Source organism: Hevea brasiliensis, chromosome 5, assembly GCF_030052815.1.
Source record: "Hevea brasiliensis isolate MT/VB/25A 57/8 chromosome 5, ASM3005281v1, whole genome shotgun sequence".
Classification (NCBI taxonomy): Eukaryota; Viridiplantae; Streptophyta; class Magnoliopsida; order Malpighiales; family Euphorbiaceae; genus Hevea; species Hevea brasiliensis.
The window spans coordinates 4863809-4883716 of record NC_079497.1 but is presented as its reverse complement, the minus strand read 5'-3'; the positions used below and the strand labels follow the sequence as shown (position 1 = coordinate 4883716).

Sequence of the window (19908 nt, the reverse complement as noted above, 5' to 3'; positions counted from 1 at the left end):
TTTTTTTTAATGGAAGATAGATATGTAAACATATAAGTACAGGGAAAGGACAGGCTTCTTAGTAAAACTGTAGCAATTTTATCAAAGTACGCTAATCTTTATAAGTTCACACACGTACTTATCCACAAACAGATATCAAAACCTGAAGAACCAAGGGACGGTCTATTAACCAGGTTTTAGTTGGTAGTGTCCATGTACAGTTTTTCTTGATCTCTTTTTCAATATTAAATGACTGCTTTTATATGTGTGTCTAATTTCATTGAGCAGGAAAAATGGGTGCATCATTTGTGAGCTAATAATGGCTTCTGGACAATGTCTTGCAATAATTATCCAAAAAGTTCAATCAGAAGTTTAAGTTTTCGTTTGGTTTTCTTGGGAGTGGTTCGAAGCCTTTTTTGGCTTTACCTATAAATATTTATATATTTTGCAAAGTGAAGTCATCGAATTACATTCCATATGCAGTGGCGTCTATTTAACATATTGAATTCTAAGCAAGAGCATAACCCCCATTATTATTAAGAATTACATTCTCTCTATTGAATTCTAAGCAAGAGCATAACCCCCATTATTATTAAGAATTACATTCTCTCTCTCTAACTAGTAGAGAGAGAAATTTCCTCCCTCGTTTTTCCTCTCCTAAGGCATTTGGCCTATGCCTTCCTCTGCCACATTGGGGCAAGGGGGACTTCATTCCCTGTCCGAAAAGCCGGTTATGCCCTCCCAACTTTTGGACAATGTTTGTGCATAAATAGTGTTATTTTCGAGTTTTTGCGGTAGATCTGGCGCCAACTATAGAGAGTTTTTGTTGATCTACTTTGGATGATATAGTTTGCATGTAGGTCTGGCTTTGTCTTGGCATTGCATGGTTGGAGTTTCTCTGGGTTGGGCTATGGAGGGTGTTATTATTTTAGTTGTGCTTGGTACCTCTGGGATCGTCTAACTGTTCGACTGGTTCTTGCATTTGCCTACTGACTGGAGTTGACCCTTAAGGCTAGAAATGCTAAGAGCTTTGCCGTGCACTGCCTCGCCAAAGACTGTTGTTTCTGTTGTTGGTTAAGAGTCTGTTAGGTCTAGGGCCGTGAAAGAAAGATACGCTTGGGATTTTGACTGGTTTCTTTGTTAAAACTGGTTTCTTGAGCAAGAAAATGATCTCATTTTTCTTCGTTTGGTTCACCTTCCCTGTTGCTACTGAAAATGCGGTCGACAGCTGGCCTAGTGGAGACAATCTCATCTGCATCTTTCCTTGTTTGTGGACCTTAAGGGCTTCTTGTTGTAAGCTTTTAGTCTTAGGCCTGTAACTCCTTTTTCTAATCAAATGATTTTCTATCCTTTCGGAAAAAAAAAAAAAAAAAAATCTAAGCGAGCATATTCCATTTTCCACGTCTTGAGCATCTAACTAATTTTTTTTTTTTAATTCTTAGTTTTACTTCAAGTAAAAAAATGAAAACGTTGGTCAAATCAGAGTGAGACGAATCAATTTGATTCTTAATTTAACTGAATTGATTGTTAGTTTGATTAAATTTATGGTACACTATTTCTTTTATCCAAGTGTTCTAGTAAGGCACAAAGAGAAAACATCTGTTTATTTAATTAGTAAAGATACACCAAGAAAACATCTATTCATTTAATCAGGATATGCGAGCTCAATTATTGGCGACACTGCAGGAAACATAATAACTAAACACAATTCTTAAACAGTAAGCTGCACTGATTTTCGGATGGCTGTTTTATGCATTCTCAAACAGTTTCTGAAGTTTTTCCACGACATCCTTGTCCAGTTGGAAGGCCTTAGCAAGAACATCAGGATTAATGGGTGGATCAGGCCCAAAGATTGCATCTGCTATAGTGATAACACCTGGGTTTTGGCTGCTTAGTCCAGCAAAGGCAACCGCTTTCGTCTTTGCAATATTAAACTGGAAGTGAATGAGACCAATTGGAAATACAAAAACATCTCCAGGGTATAAGACTTTGGAGATAAACCGATTAGGGTTGGATGTCACAAAGCCAACATGAAGGGTGCCTTCCACAACCACAAGGATCTCTGTGCCACAAGGGTGAATGTGGGGAGGGTTTAAGCCACCATTGGGTGCATAGTCTAACCGAGCGAGAGAAATACCAAGAGTGTTGAGTCCTGGTAGCACATCAACATTCACGAGGGTGACATTCGATCCAACTCGATTTGCTGTATTTCCAGGAATATTGAGTCCCGAAAAGGAGAAATCTCCAGCTACGGTAAGGTTTGGGTTCTTGCAGAACTTCCCATTAACAAACACTGCATTACATAAAAGTTATTGTCAGTATCCACTGAACGTGCATATAACAAAATAAGAAAAAGATTTCTATAGAGGAAATACTATTCTTTATTGGATAATACTATGACAGAAAGGTGAAACAAAGAAGAAAAACTTAAAGCAACAGTACTGCACCAGCATTCTTAGGTTCAGGTATTGCAACACAAAAGTCCTGGAGAGGGCTAGGATCGAAGGCAGAGACAAAAGAGAAAGCCAAAGCCAACAAGAGAAGGAAATGAAAGGCCTTCATTTTGTGACTATTTCTCTAGCCTTTAGTTGTTGCGGAGAAGATGTGAAAAATCTTGCATGAATAGATCAAGTATTTATAGGTGAAAGTCCCTCAACTACTCCCCGTGATCTACACGCTGATGAAAGATTGCCAAGGGGAAAAGCTTACCTAGTCTTGGACTATGACAGATTTAAAACACAGATATGGGGTCCACTTATTTTTCATGTGACTCCCACCACCATTTATGCTGTATTTTGAGTCCATTACCATTGCCGAATAGTTGTTAATGATTAATTATTATATATTTAAGGGTAAGCTATAATTGAATCTTTGAAAATTAACAAAGCCTATAACTGAGTTTTTATATTCAAAACCAAGTAATTTAGTCATTAACATTTTAATAAACCTATAAATTAGCTATTACCAGTAGTATTATGATTAATTCTACATTAAATTTAGCAAAAATACAAAAAACGTTTTCAACTCTATTTTCAATTTGAAAACAAATTAGTTTAAAGTTTTATTTTAATAACAATTTGTGTCCATATTTTTTTTCTTTTTTTATATACAGCAATATAATATATTATGTGAAATTTAATATTTTATATGTGTGTATATATAATTATTTATATATTATTTGACATAATTAATAGAATTATACAAAATTATAAGGGCTTGTTTAAAAATAGTTATTCTATTTAAGGATCATTTGTAAAATATATGGATGATTTTGTAATTAACCAAAAATTTTAAGGACCTTAATGCAATTAATTCATATTTTAATAATTTAAATTTGCAATTTTTTAATTTAATGGACTCACATTTTAAAAATATAGGGACTAAATTGTTAATAAACAAAATCTTAGGGATTAAATTATTTTCTGATTAAAAATAAAGATAATGGCATTTTAGTTATATTTGTTAAAATTAATGGTAACTTAATGAAATTTTAAGGGTAATAACTAAATTGTAAGTTTTGTCAAATTTTAGATACTTAAATCGCTTGGTTTGGAAAATACAAAAATTAAATTGTAAGTTTTGTTAAACCTCAGAAGCTAAATTGTATTTTACCCTACATTTCATCATCCCTCCTTTTGAATTAATTTTCAATATCAACTTGGACTTGCTCAACTCTTTCAAGCTTCTGTAAGCTTTGATGAAGATCATTTTCACCTCCTAGAGTTTTAATTTTCCTTTTTCACGCCTGTTTTTGGTTTTAAGGGAGAGAGAGGATGGAGGAGACATATATGGTAAGAGAGAGAGAGAGAGAAACGGGGAGATAAAAAGAGCTATAATATATTGTTTACAGTGAAACATGCTATAATATATTGAGAAAAATGGATGAAAGAACCATTTTATTTGACGAAATTAAATGTTGGGATATACTGATGTGATTATCAAAATAGAAGAGTAAAACTGTAAACAATGATAATATTTAGGGATTAAAGAATAATTTATCTAATTAATTAATAAAATAGGTAATTAAATTCAAATTATAAAACATTTAGCTAAAAAATTTTAATAATATGTTATAAAAGCACTAAAATTATTCACAATTTAACAATTGATGTGGCCCAACCGCAAGTGCACGGGTCGTACAAGTAATACAGTAAAGATATCGTTCCCACGAGGAGTTGAGTTAATGATTGAATTTTTGATATAAAAGTTGACTAAATTGAAGTATTTTTGAAATTAAAGTAATGAATTGATGGGTAATGGAGTATGAAATCTAAATGTGTAAAATTAATATTCTATTCAACAATGTATTAATTAAACTAAAATCGCATCAAATTGAAATAAGCAAGTTCAAATATGGCAATATTCAAAATGGCAAGTAATTAAATTCGATTAGAAATTAACAATGGTAAAAAGGCGATTCCGGAGTTCGGGATTTCATATTCGAGCTATTTTGGGATTTTAGATCGGTTATCCAATTTTATGAAACTTATGGGTTTTAAGGAGATTAATTCTTAAATCCTTTGAATTCCCTTTCGAGTGAGACAAAGAGTGTCTTAATCAATCTAATCCTACTTTCGTGGACTTAGAGTTAATTAAGACCCATTAAGTTCTTTAATTAATCTGTGAATCCTTTTAATCCTTAGCCTATTTCTAGGTCTAAGTTAATTAAGTCCAATTTCTTGATTATCTATCACAAGGCCTTCTCCTTTCGGTGCTTCAACTATGGATTAAGAACATTACTTAATGGGATCCTACACTAAGCATGTCATTAAGCGCACAAGAAATGAATAAAACTCATTAAGACCACAAAATATGAATTACCCAATCAAAATCCATAAAATATCTCAAATATTACAACCCTTACTCCAGAATCAAAGGTAAACTACTCACTATCCATAATGCTTACAAGATATATTGAGTTTAAATGGAAATAAAGCTTTAATCTAAGCTAAGGAATAAGAAATTAAACACTAGAAATGTAGAAAAATATAAGGGAAGAAAGAAATCTGCAAATCTTAGTTGAAAATGGTGTGGAAGGTGAAAGTGTCTCCTCAAATTCTGCCTTTCTTCTCCTTTTCTTTTCTGCTCCTTTTGTTTCTCCCCCATTAAAATGGGAAAATGGGACTATTTATAGTATTTTCTGACATGGAGCCCTAAAATGGTATGTTCTAGGAGGAATTATCTGAGGGAATCTTCTGCCAGCTCATTAATGAACTCTTTATGGGACTGCATAAGTGGACTGCATAAGTCATGCAGTCCCTTATGCAGTTTTCGGCTGTTTCTGGGTCACTTATGCGAAACTGCATGACTTGGTGCATAGGTTATGCACAATTCCGTGAAAGTGCATAAGGGAGGCGTGAATGTGCATAAGGGAGGCGTGAATGTGCATAAGCTATGCAGTCTCCTTATGCACATTTCGGCTGGTTCTGGAACAGTGATTTTTCTCCTTATGCAGATCTGCATAGCTTATGCGGCAAGTTATGCACAGTTTGGTCAATGCATATTTCAGCTTGAAAACTTGTTTTTGACATCTTTGGCTGTAGAAGACACTCCTCAATGGCAAAATTCTCTTCGGTCCTTCAAAAACACCATTTTTCCTACAAAACAAAGTAAAAATTACAAATTAATGCAAAATTGACAACTATGAAAAACTAACTAATTAACTAATGAAATTAGCTAAAAATGACTAATAATCAAATAAAAATGGTTATAAAATTAGACTTAAATGACTATGCAAAATGTATGCATCAAATACCCCCAAACTCAAGCTTTTGCTTGTCCTCAAGCAAACTTTAAAATGTGATGCAAAACTTTTAGGGGTGCCTTATCCAAAGAGCTATGAAAGTCACCTATTAAAGTAACTTAACACACCTTCAGCCATACCAGCAATCCATATACCCATCCTTCAAAATGCAAAGAATTTAATGCTTATCCAAGCTTTCACCGCTTAGCCATCAAGTCAATTATCATTCAAAATCCCCAAACCAACAAATCAAAAGAGAAAGTCATGCTCAAAAGGAATTCTAGGACAATCAATAGGCAAAGTGTCTCTATATAGAATGATGGAATTAAATGAATGGATAGATAATTTTCCAATCCCATAAGCAAATTCCCTACTCCTATCTCCACTAATGTAACAAGTACTATCAAGAGATCAAATGTCTTTTTAGGGATGTAATGGGGCCATGGGGTTCAAAATGAGGCTAAGAAGAAAGATGGGTAAAAAGTATTCAAAGCATGAGAATATTTTCAATTTTGAAACATAAGGTACACTTTATTATATCTGTTTCTCTTTTTTATATAGGAGAAAGAAATACACAATGAGGATTGTCAAGTGCTAGCATATTTTACAAAACACATAAAATGGAGGGACATTTTGATACTTTAGACTTGTATTTTGCATTTTCTTTTGATGCTTGTCCCTAAAATTTGCCACCCCCAAACTCATTTCTTTTAATACTTTGGGTGGATTTCTTTCATTTTGAATGGCAATAGTGAAAAGCACATATACTAGCATTTTTTACAAGATGACAAGCATTTCTTCTCCCTTTTGTTGTATATTTTTTACTTTACTTATATATATATATATATATATATATATATATGTGTGTGTGTGTGTGTGTGTGTGTGTGTGTGTGTGTGTGTGTGTGTGTGTGTACCTAATGTTGTAATAATTATTCTCATGAAAAGGGTTGGAGTGTTTGGTTCATTGGCTAGGTAACAATAAGGATTTCAAGAAAAATTAGGGATAAAAAGGCTCAAAGGGGTTTGCAAGGGTAAATTTTAATTGGGAAAAAGGGCCAAAGGTTTAAAATGAGAAGGTTTAAATCAAAGAATGCCTAATCATTTCTCTCTTCAAGTACAAGCTGGTATTTCGCCTTGAAAGGTTTAGAAAATTTGTTCTAGGATTGGTGAGACATCATTTGACTACCTTATATCCAATAATTCCCTCTAAACACTTCCATCTCCAAATGACTAGTTGGGTGGCTTTTTGGCTAAGAAGATATAGGCAAGGGATAGACACTTCAAAACCTTGCACATCTTAGGAAACTTTCAATCCACAAACCCAACTAAAAGGTGAGTCAAATCACTCTCATAGGCACATTTTCAATACTCAAGGGATTTGGCAAAAGATTTTAATGCATGATGCATGATTTCTAAAATGAGTAATGCATTAACTAAATGGAGGAAGTCTATTTGTCTATTTGTGTGCAATGTGTACAATTTGTCTATTTGTATATGTGCTATGTGATGTATAATGCGTATGTAAATGTGTAATGTGCTATGTATATGTATGTATGGATGTGTATGTAAATATTTACAATATATGTAAATGGAATGGGATGAGATGCTCCTATACTCAAAATGTGAAAAATAAAGCCAAAAATCAAAATGTGCACCCCCAAACTCAAAATTGGACATTGTCCTCAATGTCTCAAGTAGTAGATAACCAAAACTCAAAGCAAATAATATTGACCAGGAATTGTAAAGATTAAGAGCAAAAAGAAAGAGTTACCTGGTATGGAGCAGAGGAGAATGCAAGATATAAAGGGATGCATAAGAAGCTGCACAGGTTATGCAGAGTAAAGTGATGTCCAGATCAAGTGCATAAGTAGGGTGCATAAGCCGTGCGGTTCGGCATGAGTGGCAATATGGGTTGCATAGGCTATGCAGGACATTTGCATAAGGGGAATACAACCTGTGCAGTTCTGCATAAGTAGCAGAAAGGGTTGCACAGGCTATGCAAAATATTTGCATAAGGAAATTCATAGCCTGTGCAGTGTATACAAAAGCTGCTGCATGAGGATTGGCAAGGGGGAAATGTACAACCAGCACTAGAAGCATTGAAATATATACAGAGTATGGGCAAATATATACAAAAGGGCAATAAGTGCAATGAAAATCAAAGAAAACTAATGTAATAGCTATCCAATAAAACTTCAAGAAAAACAGAATTTAAAACAAACTAATTCAAAACAAACAAACATAATTCAAAACAAACTATAAATGTTTGAACATATTTACAAAGGAAAAGTCCTACAAGTTGGAACAAAAGTAAAACAAAAACTAATCTAGTTCTATTGTTTTGCCCTTATCCAAAGATGTTGCTAAGGAAATTTGGTAGGCTGTAGTTCTTTGTCGAAATAATGGTGCTGGAGGAGGTGATGGAGGTGGAGGTGGCATACCCAGAAAAAGCATAATTTGCTTCACCATCTCCTTCAACTCTTTCTGCTTGTCCCTGGTTTCCATGACAAGGTCAAATAGTTGATCATGACGATCCTTGAGTGTATCAAGACCAGTGTCAAGCTTCCTATCCACAAAATATATATCATCACTAAGCCTTTCAAGATAGGTGAATAAGGCTTTAGTGTTGAATGCAGGAGGGGCTGTGGATGAGGAAGGTTCAGCTGTAGGAGGTGTAGGCTGAGCAGAAGCTGCTGGGGTGTCCTGTGCAGGCTGAGGGGGTGGGGTAGGTTCAGTAGAGTGCTGTGGGGCTGATGGAAAAGGTTGGGCTTCTGGTTGTGTAATGGGCTCAGTTTCTGCTGCAGGTTGTGCAATGTCAGAATGTGGCAAACTGAACCCTGTTTTGGTTAAGTGTGCAGTATCAAAATATAAAGTGTCCACAAGTGCTGGTATTGGGTGCTCTTCAGGATTAAAACCAAAATGCTTGGCTATGACAGTTATGAGCCCACCCAAAACAATGTCACCTATGGATTTGGTGGCAATATGCAGCACATGCTCACAAAAGAAATAACCAGGAGAAACCTTGACCTTGTGAAATGCATACCATAACATAAATAATTCAGATTTCCCCACAGCACCAGAATTAGTCCCTCTGCCCAATATGGTGCTAGCAATCAGCCTATGAATGAACCTAAGTGCAGGGTCAAGTATTTGAGAGGTTTTTGATCTCCCAGCAGAGAAAGTCTAAGGTTGGTTGGTAATGATTCTCCAGAATTGTGCAGCATTCCAAATACCCTTGTTTGCTACCTCTACTCCAGTATGTGGCACTCGAAATAACCCATCAATTGCAAACCCAAAAATGCTATGAAATTGGTCCAATGACAGCTCTCTATTTTGCCCCAAACATCTAAATTTCATAATTGGCTTATGGTCTACATCATGCAATTTGAGGGTAGCAGAGAATGAAGAAATAAACTCCAAAACTAGAGTTGGATAAACTATCTCCTGCTTATGCACAAATTCCATCCAACCCATAGCATCAAGATATGTAACTACATTGTCAAATAAACCAAGAGATTGTAGAGAATCGGCAGATATATACCTAGTGGGTTGTACCCTCCTATCCTTGAGTCTCTTAAAAGCTGCCTTTTGAATTGTATCAGGAAGAGGCCAAGGTAACTTTGATACCTGTGAAGCTACTGAAATTGGCTTTTTGCTGGAAGAGGGTGTGGAGGCTAGAGCTTTTGGCTTTTTGGGTGGTGGTTCCGACAATGGGGTGGGTGGTTCTTTGCGTTTGGATAGAGGAGAGGCAGAGGACATGGGTCGCACAGATTTCGACCGGATTTTTCGTTTGTACGTGGTTGTGGGAGGTGGTGGGGGTGTCGCTTGTGGAGGGGAATCGGGATTGGGAGGTATCGTTAACAATGGCGAGACCTCGAGAGGAGAAGCTGGACGGGAATGGGGAGGCGACTCCATTGCTGATGGAGAGGATGGAGAGATAAGGGCGGAAATGCAAATGCAGGGGGAAGTTTAGTGTTTATGTGGTGAAAATGCTAGTGGAGAAGAAGGGAGAGAGGCAATGCCGGAAGAAATGGAGGTTGAAGGACGGTCGTGGATAGAAGAGTCGGGAAGTGGAGGTGGGAATTTTGGTTACCGAAAAGGAATTTGATTTGAATCGGGTTTGTGTAGAAACTGCATAAGTGAAAAGTGATTTATGCATAACCTGTGCACTCTTTTATACATGTTTCAGAATGATTTGAACTTCAGAGAAATAGCTCATGCACAAGTGCATAAGTCATGCACTGTCCTTATGCACTGTTCGGCAGGTATTGAAATCTTGGGTTGGTGGTCATGCAGTTGTGCATAAGTCATGCACCTTCCTTATGCACCTCTCGGTGGGTTTTGGTGTTTGGAAAATGTGGTTATGCAGTTGTGCATAAGCTATGCACTCTGCTTATGCATGTTTCGGTGACTTTTGAAATTTGAGGAGTGAAGTCATGCGGGAGTGCATAAGTTATGCACTCCCCTTATGCACCTCTCGGCGGATTTGGCTTTTCAGAGAATCGGGTCATGCAGAAGTGCATAGGTCATGCACTCTGCTCATGCACCCTTCGGCAACTTTTGGAATTTGGGTTGGTGGTCATGCAGGTGTGCATAAGCTATGCACTCTGCTTATGCACTCTTCGGTGGGTTTTGAGATTCAGAGTGTGAGGTCATGCAGAAGTGCATAAGCTATGCACTCTGCTTATGCACCCCTCGGCAAGTGTGGAATTTTCGGATTTCTGGTCATGCAGAAGTGCATAAGTCATGCACTCTGCTTATGCAGACTTCGGCAGAGAGAGAAAATGAAGAATTTGAAGTTATGCAAATGTGCATAAGTCATGCACTCTGCTTATGCAGGTTTCGAAAGATATGAAATTTGACAAAATTAGGCTATGCAGAGTTGCATAAGCTATGCACTCTTCTCATGCACTTTGCAATATAAATGAAAATGGCAAGAATTGTGGTTATGCAGGATTGCATAAGCTATGCAGTTGCTTATGCACAATTCAACAAGATTAAGATTGCAATGGAACATGATTTGCAAGTGTGAAAAATACCCTAGAATGAAGAAATATAATTCCATGAAGTATAAACCATGAGAAATTTTCATCAAAAACACATCAATACATACAAAATTCATAAAAAATTTCATCACACAAGCATGTAAAAGTAAATCCTGCATAAAAGGCATTTGTGACCCATGCCATTTTGACTCGAATTCTGCAAATCAACATTTAGCACATTAAAAACTCAATAAAATCTGCATAAAGTTGCATCTATTCACAAATGATGAACTCCCTAAGTCATGCCAAGAAAATGCAATATTGTCCACCTTGAATCCACAACCCAAGTAAGCTCAAAACTGCAAAAATGGCTCACTTACCACCATATTAACATTAAAAGCACATATACTTAAAAGTCACACACCCCACCTCACCAAAAACACAAGCCATTTACTGCAGACACCCTTTTTGCTGCAGATTCCACTTTTCCTCTCTGCATAAACCAGGTAGCAGACCCTGCACTGGTTATGCAGCAAAAATCAATCAATTTGTAGGAGATTTAAAGAACATAATTTCAGGTTAAGGGTCACTCCCCAGCAGTTCACCAACCTTCCTCCATTGAAATATATCTACAAGGGACAAAATTCAACAATGTCAAAAATTGAATTTGGGGAGATTCAAGATAAAAACAAAAGCAATGAGAATAAAGGTAAATTAGCAAAAGCAAAATAAAAGGACTTGGGATGCCTCCCAAGAGGGCTAATTTATAGTCCTTAGCTGGACTTTTCATGAATTTCACTGAAAAGAGGTGAGGGATTGGAGAGCTTGTAACAGCTTACTCCCTTTATTGGGTCTCCAGATATGTAATGTTTCAATCTATGCCCATTGACCTTAAAATTCCCAGATTTTTCACTCCAAATTTCAATTGCTCTATAAGGGAAAACTTTAGAAACTCTATATGGACCAGTCCACCTTGACTTAAGTTTTCCAGGGAACAATTTCAATCTTGAGTTGAACAACAAAACTGAATCACCTTCTTTAAATTCCTTTTTCCTAAGGTGCTTATCATGCCAAACTTTAGTTCTTTCTTTGTAAATACGGGCACTTTCATAAGCATCCATCCTCAATTCCTCAAGCTCATTAAGTTGTAATAACCTTTTCTCACCAGCTTGCTTAAGATCAAAATTCAAGGTCTGAATGGCCCAATATGCTCTATGTTCTAGCTCCACAGGTAAATGACAAGACTTACCATACACCAACCTAAAGGGAGTAGTTCCTATAGGGGTTTTGTAAGCAGTCCTATATGCCCATAAAGCATCATCTAGTTTGATAGACCAATCTTTCCGAGAATTGTTCACTGTTTTCTCCAAAATATGCTTGAGCTCTCTATTAGAAATTTCAACTTGTCCTGAAGTTTGAGGGTGGTATGGGGTAGCTATCTTGTGCACTACACCATACTTCCTCATTAAGCTCTCAAATTGCTTATTACAAAAATGGGAACCCCCATCACTAATTATAGCCCTAGGAGCTCCAAATCTACTCAAGACAAATTTCTTCAAAAATTTCACTACAACTCTAGCATCATTAGTTGGAGTTGCAATAGCTTCCACCCACTTTGACACATAGTCAACTCCAACTAGGATGTATCTATTACCAAATGAAGGAGGAAATGGCCCCATAAAATCTATTCCCCAAACATCAAATAATTCCACTTCAAGAATATTATTTAGGGGCATTTGATCTCTTTTTGACAAATTTCCACTCCTTTGGCATTTATCACATTCCAACACAAATTTCCTCACATCCTTAAAAAGATTTGGCCAAAAGAAACCAGCTTGCAAAATTTTACTAGCTGTTTTAGAGATTCCAAAATGTCCTCCATAATCAGAAGCATGGCAATGATGCATAATACTTTGTGTCTCTTCATCAGGAATACATCTCCTTATTAAACCATCACAACATCTCCTAAAGAGTAAAGGATCATCCCATCTATAAAATTTCACCTCATGTAAAAACTTTTTCTTTTGTTGCCATGTCATACCTAGAGGTAAAACTCCACAAGATAGATAATTCACAAAGTCTGCATACCAAGGTAATTTAGCAACAAAAGAGAAAAGTTGTTCATCCAAGAAAAACTCATCAATAGGGAATTCATCCAATTCTTCACCATCCAATTTCAACCTACTAAGATTATCAGCAACTACATTTTCAGCTCCCTTCTTATCTCTAATCTCCAAATCAAACTCTTGTAACATCAGAATCCACCTAATGAGCCTAGGTTTAGCCTCCTTTTTACGGAGCAAATACCTGATGGCTGCATGATCTGAAAATATAACCACCTTTGAGTCAATAATGTAAGGTCTGAATTTTTCCAATGCAAAGACAATTGCTAAAATTCCTTTTCAGTTGTTGCATAATTTGTTTGAGCCTCATCTAGTGTTCTACTAGCATAATAAATAGCATAAGCCTTTTTGTCCTTTCTTTGACCAAGAACAGCCCCAATTGCATAGTTGCTAGCATCACACATAATTTCAAAAGGTAGGCTCCAATCAGGTGGTTGCATGATTGGTGCAGTGATAAGAGCTTGCTTTAACCTGCAAAAGGCATCTAAACACTCTTGGTCAAATACAAATGGTGTGTCATTACTTAACAAATTAGACAAAGGTTTGGCTATTTTAGAAAAATCCTTGATAAAGCGTCTGTAGAACCCGGCATGTCCTAGGAAACTTCGAATTCCTTTGACATTGGTAGGAGGAGCCATCTTCTCTATCACTTCAACTTTGGCTTTATCAACCTCTATTCCTCTGTTAGATACCAAATGTCCAAGCACTATCCCTTCCTGAACCATGAAATGACACTTTTCCCAGTTTAACACAAGGTCGATTCGCACTTGTTGCAAAACTTTAGAAAGGTTAGCCAAGCATATGTCAAATGAAGATCCATAAACAGAAAAATCGTCCATAAAAACCTCCATTATGTCTTCAATGAAATCTGAGAAGATTGCCATCATGCACCTTTGAAAAGTGGCTGGTGCATTACACAACCCAAATGGCATCCTCCTATAAGCAAAGGTTCCATATGGACAAGTAAAAGTGGTTTTCTCTTGATCATTTGGATGGATAGGGATTTGAAAAAACACGAATATCCATCTAAATAGCAAAAGTAAGAATGCCTAGCCAGTCTTTCTAACATCTGATCAATGAAGGGAAGTGGAAAATGATCTTTTCTAGTGGCAACATTTAATTTTCTGTAATCTATGCACATTCGCCAACTAGTTACTGTTCTGGTGGGAATTAATTCATTATTTTCATTTTTGACAACTGTCATTCCACCCTTTTTTGGGACAACATGTACTGGGCTCACCCAAGTACTGTCTGAGATGGGATATATGATCCCTGCATCAAGCAACTTCAAAATTTCCTTTTTAACAACTTCTCTCATATTTGGGTTCAACCTCCTTTGATGTTCAATAGATGGTTTACAATTTTCTTCCAAACTAATTCTATGCATGCAAAAGTGTGGGCTTATTCCCTTAATGTCATCTATGGTGTATCATAAGACTTTTCTGAATTGTCTCAACACTCTTAACAACTTATCAGCCTCTAAAGTACTCAAATTTGCATTTACAATTACTGGATAAGTGTTATTGGTGCCAAGAAATTCATACCTGAGCTGAGAAGGAAGTTGCTTAAGTTCTACCTTAGGTGCATCTTCTTCCTTGAATGATGGTTGCTTAAATTCAACTTTTTCCTTTTGTGTGAGTTGAAAAACTGGAGCAGAAATAAATGGTGGACTACCCTCTAAGTGTTGAGCATATGCAGCCACATGAGGGTTGTCATAGTCTATGCTTCCTCCATGAACCAAACAAATTTCAAGTGGATCTTCTGGATATTTCTTTCTGAAGTGTTCTTCAACCAGCTCATCAATAATATCAACTCTCAAGCAAGTATCAGCTTCAGAATGATGTTTCTTCATAGTGTTATTAATATTGAAAACCAATTGCTCTTCACCAACCCTAAGAGTCAGCTTTTCTCCTTTAACATCAATCAATGCTCCTGCTGTAGCTAGAAAGGGTCTTCCCAAGATGATTGGGATATTAGAATCTTCCTCTATGTCCAAGATGACAAAATCAACAGGTATATAGAACTTTCCAACCTTCAGAGGCACATTCTCCAAAATCCCTTCAGGATACTTAATTGATCTGTCAGCTAACTGAAGAGAAATGTGGGTTGGCTTAAGATCTCCCATATTGAGCTTTTCATAAACGGAGAGGGGCATAAGGCTAACACTAGCCCCTAGATCACATAAAGCTTTTGTAGAACATGATTCCCCAATGTGGCATGGAATTGAAAAACTCCCTGGATCCTTGAGCTTTGGAGGAAGTTTCCTTTGGAGGATAGCACTACATTCTTCTGTCAAAGCTACAGTTTCATCATCTTCAAGTTTCCTCTTGTTTGAGAGAATTTCTTTCAAGAATTTTGCATAAGAGGGCATTTGTGAAAGAGCATCAACAAATGGCACATTTATGTAAAGTTTCTTCAAAACTTCTAAGAACTTCCCAAATTGCTTATCAAGCTTGGCTTTGTGAAATCTTTGTGGAAAGGGAAGTTGTGGTTTGTAGGGTTCAGGAGGTATATATTTCTCTTCCTTTTCTTCAATTTCCTCTTTACATTTTTCTGTACTCTCTTGTCTTTCACTCTCATCAGTTTCTTTCTTATTTTCTCTCTTCTCACTATTTTCACTCTTCTCATCATTTATAACTTTCCCACTTCTTAAAGTAATAGCTTGACACTGCTCTCTTGAGTTTTCTGGTTGACTTGGAAGTTTTCCAAAAGATTTAGCACCTGAGGAAGATGCTTGTTGTGCAATCTGGTTTTCCAGCATTCTGTTATGTGTCTGCATCTGTTCCAGCCTTGCTTTCATCTCTCTCATCTCCTCATTATGCTTATTTTGGTTAGCAAGAATCTGTTGTAATAAAGCTTCTGTGGTGAAACTTTGTTCTTGCTGTTTTGGTGGAGGGTTCATATTTTTCTGCTGAAAATTAGGCAATGGTTGCCTATTTTGCTGATATGGAACTCCTTGTTGCTGTTGTGGTTGAAAATTCTGATTTTGAACTTGATTTTGCTGATTTCCCCATGAAAAGTTGGGATGATTCCTCCAATTTGGATTGTAAGTTTGAGAATAAGAATTCCCCATATGTTTGTTTCCATAATTACCAACATATGCTGCTTGTTCCCCATAATCTACTCCACAGCTGGTAGTTTCCTCTGCATAAGCCACTTGTTGTGAACTTCCAGCTGATGATGTTGAACTAACCAACATAGTCAAGTCTTCCATCTTCTTAGCCAAAACATTAGTAAGTGCATCAAACTTTGCATTAATCATGTTGAATGGATCAAGATCATACATTCCAACAGCTTGCCTTTTTTGAGTTGGAGCTGGTCCTCTTGGACTACTCCAAAGATGAGTATTCTTTGCAATTTTCTCCAATAGCTCATAAGCTTCATCTTCATGCTTCATAATAAATTCTCCTCCTGTTTGAGCATCAATAATCCCTCTAATTGCAGGAGTGACATTGGTGTAAAAATTCTGGTTTATCATCCATTTTGGAATGGCATGATGTGGGCATAATCTCTCTAATTCCTTCCATCTTATCCATGACTCATAAAGAGTTTCATCTTCTCTTGGTCTGAAAGCTGTCATTTGATTCCTCAGTTCTTGAGTTTTTCCAGGTGGAAAATATTGTGCAAGAAATGCATCAGTGAGTTGCTCCCAATTTGTAATGGAGTTGTGAGGTAAAGAATCAAGCCAGTCCAATGCTCTATCTTTCAAAGAGAATGGAAATAGCTTCAATCTTGCTGCATCATCAGACACTCCAGGTTGTTTTTACATGTCACAAATCATAGCAAACTTCTTCAGGTGTGTGTGTGGATTTTCAGAAGGATGACCCCCAAATTAAGAATTCTGAATCATTTGAAGGACTCCAAAATCCATCTTGTTGCTATTTGCATCAATTCTTGGTCTTGCTATGCTCTCTCTCAAGTCATCAAAACGAGGAAAAGCATGATCCATCATACTTCCCCTAGGCAGATTAGCATTTACTACCTCTTCACAATGGGCTGCATTTTTATTGTTTCGATCATTTCTAGCATTACCACCAATTCTAATTCTTTCATCAGCCATGTCTGCTTCTAATTCAGTTTCTCTCAAAGCTTCTTTCCTTCTTCTGGTTTCTTTCTTGTTGGCTTTACAAAATTTCTCAATTTCAGGATTAAACAGTAAGGATGTGTCACTTGTGCTTCTAGCTCTTCTCATAAAAGATTAAAAGTACCTGAAAAAGAACAAACAAACACAAAATGAAAAGATAACAAAGATAAGACTATAAACAACTAAAATAATCAAGAATTCAATCTTAAACAAACAACTCCCCGGCAACGGCGCCAAAAACTTGATGTGGCCCAACCGCAAGTGCACGGGTCGTACAAATGTCTGATAAAGATATCGTTCCCACGAGGAGTTGAGTTAATGATTGAATTTTTGATATAAAAGTTGACTAAATCGAAGTATTTTTGAAATTAAATTAATGAATTGATGGGTAATAGAGTATGAAATCTAAATGTGCAAAATTAATATTCTATTCAACAATGTATTAATTAAACTAAAATCGCATCAAATTGAAATAAGCAAGTTCAAATATGGCAATATTCAAAATGGCAAGTGATTAAATTCGATTAGAAATTAACAATGGTAAAAAGGCGATTCCGGAGTTTGGGATTTCATATCCGAGCTATTTTGGGATTTTAGATCGGTTATCCAATTTTATGAAACTTATGGGTTTTAAGGAGATTAATTCTTAAATCCTTTGAATTCCCTTTCGAGTGAGACAAAGAGTGCCTTAATCAATCTAATCCTACTTTCGTGGACTTAGAGTTAATTAAGACCCATTAAGTTCTTTAATTAATCTGTGAATCCTCTTAATCCTTAGCCTATTTCTAGGTCTAAGTTAATTAAGTCCAATTTCTTGATTATCTATCACAAGGCCTTCTCCTTTCGGTGCTTCAACTATGGATTAAGAACATTACTTAATGGGATCCTACACTAAGCATGTCATTAAGCACACAAGAAATGAATAAAACTCATTAAGACCACAAAATATGGATTACCCAATCAAAATCCACAAAATATCTCAAATATTACAACCCTTACTCCAGAATCAAAGGTAAACTACTCACTATCCATAATGCTTACAAGATATATTGAGTTTAAATGGAAATAAAGCTTTAATCTAAGCTAAGGAATAAGAAATTAAACACAAGAAATGTAGAAAAATATAAGGAAAGAAAGAAATATGCAAATCTTGATTGAAAATGGTGTGGAAGGTGAAAGTGTCTCCTCAAATTCTGCCTTTCTTCTCCTTTTCTTTTCTGCTCCTTTTGTTTCTCCCCCATTAAAATGGGAAAATGGGACTATTTATAGTATTTTCTGACATGGAGCCCTAAAATGGTATGTTCTAGGAGGAATTATCTGAGGAAATCTTCTGCCAGCTCATTAATGAACTCTTTATGGGACTGCATAAGTGGACTGCATAAGTCATGCAGTCCCTTATGCGATTTCATTGTTTCGGGTCACTTATGCGAATCGCATGACTTGGTGCATAGGTTATGCACAATTCCGTGAAAGTGCATAAGGAGGCGTGAATGTGCATAAGCTATGCGATCTCCTTATGCACATTTCGGTGGTTCTGAACGATGATTTTTCTCCTTATGCAGATCTGCATAGCTTATGCGGCAAGTTATGCACAGTTTGGTCAATGCATATTTCAGCTTGAAAACTTGTTTTTGACATCTTTGGCTGTAGAAGACACTCCTCAATGGCAAAATTCTCTTCGGTCCTTCAAAAACACCATTTTTCCTACAAAACAAAGTAAAAATTACAAATTAATGCAAAATTGACAACTATGAAAAACTAACTAATTAACTAATGAAATTAGCTAAAAATAACTAATAATCAAATAAAAATGGTTATAAAATTAGACCTAAATGACTATGCAAAATGTATGCATCAACAATTGATGGCTGTAAGAAGTTACGTATTTAAATATTGTTAAGGGCATTTAAATAAAAAGTTTAATAACACTGTGTGATCCCTCTCTTCCTCTCTTGTAATGCAAAGCCCAAATTCGAATCTCCAATCTTCTTCCTTATTTAGTAAATGGAAAGAAGTGGATCAAGGGTCGTTAGATTGCAAAGAAAATGATATTTACGAATAAGTTTTTGAGACATAATAAAATTTATAAATTAGTGTGTGACTTATTTTTAAATAAAAATTTAATATTTAAATTTTTATTTAAATTTTATTAACAAATTAATTTTTATTATTTAAATTAATCGTTAACTATTTTTTAATCTCAAATTTTATTTTATTAACCAAATAATCTATGTACTAAAATCAATGTTTAAATAATTATTTAAAAAATAATTCACAATAAATAATATATTTTACTAAATTATTAAATTTATTGACCAAATTTAAATTTAAAGATTAAATTATTACTTAAAAAAATTAAGGTTTGATTTGTGTGTAATACAATATTTCAGAAATTTATTTGTAATTTAAGCAAAAGAAAAGTTCATGCTATGGTGGATTTGGTTAATTCATAATTGGATTGTAATAAGACTAATTAACTATTAATTAGTTACACCTAAAGTGTGATATATTTTACTGGCAAGAACTTTGAAAGTTGATGGAAATTAAATACTTAAAGTGACGTCCCTCCAAAAATTAACACCAAATTTCCACGATTTGTTGATTTTTGTAGTCTTTCCATATAATGGTTTTCATTTCGATTTATAGTGATGGCCTTCACCTAACTATACTTTCTATCTTCAGCTTTATCTATTCAAGCTTTCTCTTATTTTATTTTATTATTAGTTTTTTAAAGTCCATTACCACAAAACATATATGTACCAGAGAGTAGGGATTACTTAGAATTTATTTGGCATTACAGCTAAAACTGTAATTGAGGGAAAAAAAAAAACCTCTTTAAAAATATTAATCGAAGAACATTAAAAATTAATTGAAAATTAAATTTAATATATTTTATTTATAAAAACTTCAAAATAACTAAACAGTATCTTCTAATAAACCGTTTTCTTTTCATAACATATGAAGAAACGCCTTTTTCATAAAGCAGTTTTTC

General features: G+C 35.5%; 1 protein-coding gene and 1 non-coding gene across 2 annotated transcripts; one reads left to right on the top strand and one right to left on the bottom strand.

Moving 5' to 3' along the window:
• Window positions 1-1557: 1557 nt before the first annotated feature.
• On the bottom strand, window positions 1558-2580 carry LOC110670508 (germin-like protein subfamily 1 member 13). Its single transcript, XM_021832577.2, has 2 exons — window positions 2427-2580; window positions 1558-2272 (listed from the first exon to the last, which is right to left on the bottom strand). Exons 1-2 carry the CDS (start codon window positions 2539-2541, stop codon window positions 1728-1730), a joined length of 660 nt encoding a protein of 219 aa, XP_021688269.2. The 5' UTR covers window positions 2542-2580; the 3' UTR covers window positions 1558-1727.
• A 13740-nt stretch (window positions 2581-16320) lies between these two features.
• Window positions 16321-16427, top strand: LOC131180488 (small nucleolar RNA R71). Its single transcript, XR_009149255.1, has one exon. It is a non-coding gene; the product is annotated as a small nucleolar RNA R71 (small nucleolar RNA).
• Window positions 16428-19908: the final 3481 nt, after the last annotated feature.